The following is a 6,287-nucleotide window of genomic DNA, read 5'->3' as shown; positions in this document are numbered from 1 at the left end:
CCCAAGTCCTGAGCCCGCGAGCAGGCGCGCGGCGGTTTACGTGCACGTGAGTGGCCGGCGGGAGGGCAGAGTTCTGGCGTATCAGAACCCAGGTGGCGTTTGTCACGCGATGGACCTGCCTGCTGTCTTTCCCCGCCCCCAGACGAGGTCTCCGATAGGTCCTGGTGCCCTGGCAGGGAAATGTCAAGGTCAGGGTAGTCACCAGCTCTGTGACCTTCCAAGCCTAAGTTTTCTCATGCTAAAGTGGGGATAATAATCCCAGGGCGACCTGCTTTGGGAGTGGTGGTTTAGATGTCCTAGCCACTGTTGACCGACCTCGGAATGAGGATGGAAATGTTTGCTATGAACCCAGGAAGCGCCCAGGGTGCCCAGAGTCACGCCTCACCCTGCACATACACCCTCTGCCCGCAGTGGCCTTATTGTGAGAAGCGATGCAGTTACTGTAACTTCAATAAATACATCCCTCGCGGTGTGGAGGAGGCTGCCATGCGGAACTGTCTGGTCACTGAGGTGCGGACGCTGCTGCGGCTCAGCGGGGTGCAACGGTCTGTACTGGGGACTGTAGCCGGGGGTCTTGGAGAGGAAGACGGGTGCAGAGCATGCCACAGGCCTCTCCCGGTGTCATCTTCTCCATCATCTTTCCCCAGGGTAGAGTCTGTGTTCTTTGGTGGGGGAACCCCCAGTCTAGCCAGTCCCCATACTGTGGCTGCTGTTCTGGAGGCTGTGGCACAGATAGCTCACCTGCCTGCAGACTCGGAAGTCACGCTGGAGGCTAATCCCACTTCGTCCCCAGCCTCCAGGCTGGCAGAATTTGGAGCAGCAGGAGTCAACAGGTTGTCCATTGGCCTCCAGGTAACCCATCTCACCCACCCCCTCCCAGTGCATCCAGACCTTCAGGGCTGTCTCCCCTTTGATGACACTTTTTTCATTGGGCAAACATTTCTGGGTGTGAGAGCTTATAACAGTAGAGCCCATGATGACACTTTTCCCCCCAGTGCTGGAATTGGACCCAGAGCTTTGAATATGCTAGGCAAGTGCTCTACTCTGAGCAACATTCCCAGCCCTTGTGATGACACTTAGTCATCTGCTGCTCTACTGGGATGTAAGCTTCATGAGGTAGGCCTCTGGCATGCCTTTTTGTACACTAAGCACCACCATAGGGCCTGGAACATAGTAGGTACTCAGAAATGAGATATTACATGATTGGAGATGTGGGGAAGCAGACACATGGTCAGATCACTGCAGCATGGAAATATGTCTATAAAGGGGGCTCTCAGAGTACCACTTGGAGGGCACCTTAGTCTAACGAAATCACAGAAGGCTTCCTGAAGGAGATAATGTTTGAGAAAAGGGAGGAGTTCACCAGGTAAGAGGGTGTGGGAGGAAGAGACATAGGATATGGAGGAGACCTGCATGTTTTGGGGGAGCTGTGAATCATTCCTTGTGACCAGAGGCTATAGAGACAGGACTGCACATACAGTCTGAAAGCTCTCAGCACTTCTGAAGGAGTTTGGGTTTCTTCCTAGTGGTGATCGGGGAGCCACCGAAGGTTCTCAAGTAGGGAGAAGCCTGTTCTAGGTTCACCCGCTAATGTTTCCATAGCCAGTCTTGCCCACCTTCAACACTACCACTAACACTACCACTTCCATTGAACCACTTCTCCTAGGGTCATGGGCTTTGTCTTGATTGGATAAACTGAAAGAGACTCACAATTCTGAGACATTCCTGCCCCAAATGTATATCTTGAAACTAATTTTGAGGAAACATCAGGTAAATTAAGACTGGGGATGCTTCTCAGTGCTAAAGGATTTGCTTAGCATACTTGAAACCCTGGGTTTCATCCTCAACACAGAGGTGGCCGGGCAGAGAGAATGAATTAATGTAAGAAGCCAGATTGGTGGCAGGGCACACCTGGAATCCCAAGGACCTGGGAAGCTGAGGCAGGAGGATCTCAAGTTCAAGGTCAGCCTCAGCAACTTAGTAAGGTCCTTAAGCAACTTAGTGAGACCCTGTCTCAAAACAAAACATCAAAAGGGCAGAGATGTGACTTAGTGGTTAAGCACCCCTGGATTCAACTCCTTGTGAAAAAAAAATTAATGTAAGAACAGGCAGTGTGAGATCTGCCCTCCTAAACAATTTTGGGTGCCAGTATAGTATTATTAACTGTAAGCACACTGTTGTACAGCTGATCTCCAGCATTCACACATTAAGAGACAGTTTTTTAAAAAATTTTTTAGGGGCTGGGGTTGTGGCTCAACTGTAGAGTGCTCGCCTAGCATGTGCAAGACCCTGGGTTCGATCCTCAGCATCACATAAACGTAAATAAGTAAAACAAAGATATTGTGTCCAATTACAACTGGGAAATGAATATTAAAAAAATATTTTTTTAGTTGTCAATGGACCTTTATTTTATTTATTTATATATGGTGCTGAGAATTGAACCCAGTGCTTCACACATGCTAGCTAGGCAAGCACTGTACACCGAGCCACAGCCCCAGCCCAAGAGACATTTTCAAAAGCAACTGGCTTGTACTCTTTGAAAATGTCAATGTCATGAAAGGCTGAGAATCTGGACTAGATTAAAGGAGGCTAAAGAGACAATGATAGCCGAATGCCAGGGGTGACCCCTGGTTGTAAAGGAGGAAATTATTATAGTAGACATTACTGGGACAGTTGGCCAAATTTGAATATGACTACTTATTAGGTAATGGTGTTGTATCTGTGTTACACTTCCTGAATTCCATAATTGGATTGTGGTTATGTAAGAGAGTGTCCTTGTCCTTAGGAAATACACATTTCAGGATTTAAAAATTAAGAGATATAATACCTGTAACTCTACTGTCCAGCACACCAGCCACAAGCCACATGCTAGTGGAGAACTTGAAATGTGACTATTTAAATTAACATATGTGTCTGGTGTCTACTGTATTGAACAGTGCAGATACAAAAAATTTCCATCATCACAGAAAGTTCTGGGCAGTGCTTATCTATGATTTGCTCTCAAAATAATAACAATAATTTGTCTGCACATTTAGAGAGAGACAAAGTAACTGGTCAGATGTTGCTGGTGAGTCTAGATGAAAGTGTTTATTGTACCTTTCAACTTTCCTATAAGTTATTTCAAAATAAAAAGTAAAGGAAGAAAAGATTCTTGATTTTGGAGCCAGTCCTGACTTTGCAGTTATATGTCCTCAAGATAAGTTACTTAACATTTCTGAACCTCAACTTTCTCATCTGGAAAATGGAGCTAATTTTGGAGGATTATAAGGATTACATTGCCTTTCAGTGTGTAGTAGCTCTAGGTACTGACTTGACTGTTCCCCACCTTCCCCATCTTCCCACTGCCTGCTAGGTATTGCATTTCCCCCATATTTGTTTCTACAATGCTGTGTCTGTGGCATTGCTGTCTCTCTCTGAGCTGGCCAGCACACTAACAGCTGACTATCTCTTCCCAGTCTCTAGATGACACTGAGCTGCAGCTGCTGGGGAGGACACACTCGACCAGCAGTGCTCTGCGGACGCTGGCAGAAGCCCGGCGCCTCTTCCCTGGCCGCGTGTCCGTGGACTTGATGCTGGGGCTGCCAGCACAACAGGTGGGGCCATGGCTCAGGCAGCTGCAGGAACTGCTGCACCACTGTGACGACCATCTCTCCCTCTACCAGCTGTCCCTGGAGCGGGGCACTGCACTCTTCGCCCAGGTGCAGCGGGGTGTTCTTCCTGCCCCTGACCCAGAGCTCGCCGCTGAGATGTACCAGGAGGGTCGGGCGCTGCTCCGGGAGGCTGGCTTCCGCCAGTATGAGGTCTCCAACTTTGCCAGGAACGTGAGTCCTGGGGCTGTTGGCTGGAGGTGTGGAATGGCAGGCTGAGTATAACTAGGTAACTCGGGCTTCTGAGGAGAAGGGCCCTGCTGGGTGCTCTCAGACCCCAGACAGTGGGACAATGTAACCTGGTGCCCCGTCCCTGAACACAAACAGGAAAACCTCCTCCCTCTGCGCTGACTATTCCCTTCTTCCCCACAGGGGGCGCTCAGTACCCACAATTGGACTTACTGGCAGTGCGGTCAATACCTTGGCATTGGGCCCGGTAAGTCCCCTGTGAGCAACAGAAGGGATGACTTAGCAGAGGAATGTCATGGCTGTGTGAACTTGGGCCACTTACTTAACCTCTCCCAGCCTGAATTTCCTCACATGTAAAGTACAGCTAACGATAATATCTACTGTGTAGAACTGTTGAGGATGTATTGTAAGGTGTTTGATTGACTGCTGTTTCTGGGTCTTCAGTGTGTGTTAGAGTCCTCTGCAGTGCTTGTTAAAATCCAGAATGCTGGGCCACTCCTCCAGAAATTCTGATTGATCCGGGCTGGTTTAGGCCTGAGGGTTTATATTTCTAGCATATTAGAAGCTCTTGGTCCAGGGACCAGACTTGAGAACCACTGATGTAAATCTTATAAGAACCCATTGTTAGCTCATTAATGTGGGGTTCATTGTTGATGTTGTTAGGGGCCCATGGGCGATTTACGCTTCAGGGGGCTGGAGGCCATGCCCGGGAGGCTCGGATCCAGACACTGGAACCAGACAACTGGATGAAGGAAGTGATGCTGTTTGGTCATGGCACCCGGAAGCGTGTCCCCTTGGGCAAACTGGAGCTGTGAGCATCTAAGGGCAGAGGGCTCTTCACCCAAAGTTCCCCACACCCCAGAAGCATCTCCACATGTACTTCTTTATGTCCTGCCTTGCCCTCCCCATAGTCCCCAACATATCCCAGCATCAGTGGTAGAGTGGGAGAGGAAAGGCCCCCTCTCCAAGGTTCCTCAATGACTTCTCTTTCAGGCTGGAGGAGGTTTTGGCCATGGGGCTACGCACTGACGTGGGGCTCACCCACCAGGTAAGGAATAAGGTTTTTGTGTACTGTTTTCTCTTCCTAAGCCTTGCAGAGTCAGCCTCTTTCTCCTCCTGTTCCCCGCTGTACATACACACACACACAGAGAAAACACCACAAAACACACCCCTCCTATACCTCTGGGGTTGACAGCCAGAGGTTGGGCCGTGGTCCAGCTGAGGCCTGATGAGCAGATGCTATAGGTAGTGCGGTACAGCGGTAAGAACCCGGGACTTGGGCTGGAAAGATCCAGCGTTGGCCCCTATTCTACTGAAATCTAGGGCACATTGCCTTTCCACTCTCTGAACCTTGATTTTCTCAGCTGTGTGAGGGAATAGATGAGATAAAGGGTTTCCGTGTGTTTTTAAGCAGAGCTGAAACCTCAGATAGGAAGCACAATAGAAAATGATCGATTAAACTCAGAACTGCTTTAGATGTCGTCAAGTCCATAAAACCTGAGGCTGCTGTACCCTGGCAGGCAGAGGAGAGAGAGGAGGAGCAGATGGAGACCTGGCTTGGCTGGGATCTGGGTTTCCACCTGAACGAGCCACAGAGGTGATAGTGCCCACCTCTGCACCTACCCATTGACCTGTCCTGGTGTTTATGAGTATCAGCTGCTGAGACCCCCATGCTGGACTGGATCCTCCCTCACCTCTCATCCCTGCCATGAGACCCAGAGTAGTTCAGCTGGCTCATCACTTCTAACCTCTGGTTTCCCAGCACTGGCAGCAATTTGAGCCCCCGTTGACCCTGTGGGACATTTTTGGAGCAAACAAGGAAGTAAAGGAATTACTGGAGCAGGACCTATTGCTGCTGGACCACAGGTGTGTTGGGGCAGTGGGCAGAGGGGACGTAGGTGTCCCCAAGATCCCTGACTGCAGATCCAGAGACCAGGAAATGAGAGATACTGGTGAGGATGGGCCTGTGGGTGCTGGGGCCTTGGCACAGGTGGGGATAGCATTGAAACTGGTAAGATGAAGCCGTCACATCCAGGCTTCTTGGTTTTCCAGGGGTCTCCGGTGTTCCTGGCAGGGTCTGGCTGTGTTGGATTCTCTACTGCTGACCCTCCTGCCTCGACTCCAAGAGGCTTGGCACCAGACAACCCCATCACCTGCACCAGGAGGATGAGAAGATGTTCCTGTATCCCAGGGCAATGCCAGGTGGACTTGGGGGTCTGGACCAGCACTACAGGCATCTCTGCTGGCAGGTGCTAATCTCTGCTCCAAGTAGTCATTGCCTGGCCCTGGGATCCCCAGGGGTGTGGCTACAATGAGGTGGGTGGGAGGATATTTGGCTGGGAACTGGCATCCCACCCAGCTTTTCAGACTCACCAGTGTATGTTCCATGACTGGGAATTGTTCATCACCCATAACAGCTTTTTTTTTTTTTTTTTTTTTTTTTTTTTTTTT

The 6,287-nt window shown here is 49.9% G+C and overlaps 1 protein-coding gene across 2 annotated transcripts in view; it reads left to right on the top strand.

Annotated features, from left to right (window-relative positions):
* Rsad1 (radical S-adenosyl methionine domain containing 1) overlaps positions 1-6,286 on the top strand; it is a 6,746-nt gene extending 460 nt beyond the window's left edge. Inside the window, exons 2-11 of one of the 2 annotated variants that reach the window (XM_048789130.1) lie at positions 1-46; positions 412-545; positions 648-852; positions 3,456-3,593; positions 3,699-3,821; positions 4,020-4,083; positions 4,500-4,647; positions 4,830-4,884; positions 5,599-5,702; positions 5,889-6,286. In XM_048789130.1, the coding sequence (XP_048645087.1) occupies positions 1-46; positions 412-545; positions 648-852; positions 3,456-3,593; positions 3,699-3,821; positions 4,020-4,083; positions 4,500-4,647; positions 4,830-4,884; positions 5,599-5,702; positions 5,889-6,006 (1,135 nt within the window). In that variant the 3' untranslated portion in view covers positions 6,007-6,286. Of the gene's footprint in view, positions 47-411; positions 546-647; positions 853-3,455; positions 3,822-4,019; positions 4,084-4,499; positions 4,648-4,829; positions 4,885-5,598; positions 5,703-5,888 lie in introns of both variants that reach the window. The other variant, XM_048789127.1, reaches the window with a different exon arrangement.
* The last annotated feature ends 1 nt before the right edge of the window (position 6,287 follows it).

This window comes from Marmota marmota, unplaced genomic scaffold (genome assembly GCF_001458135.2).
Source record: "Marmota marmota marmota unplaced genomic scaffold, marMar, whole genome shotgun sequence".
NCBI classification, from domain to species: domain Eukaryota; kingdom Metazoa; phylum Chordata; class Mammalia; order Rodentia; family Sciuridae; genus Marmota; species Marmota marmota.
The sequence above is the reverse complement of the archived record's forward strand: the minus strand, read 5'-3'. Positions and strand labels throughout refer to the sequence as shown.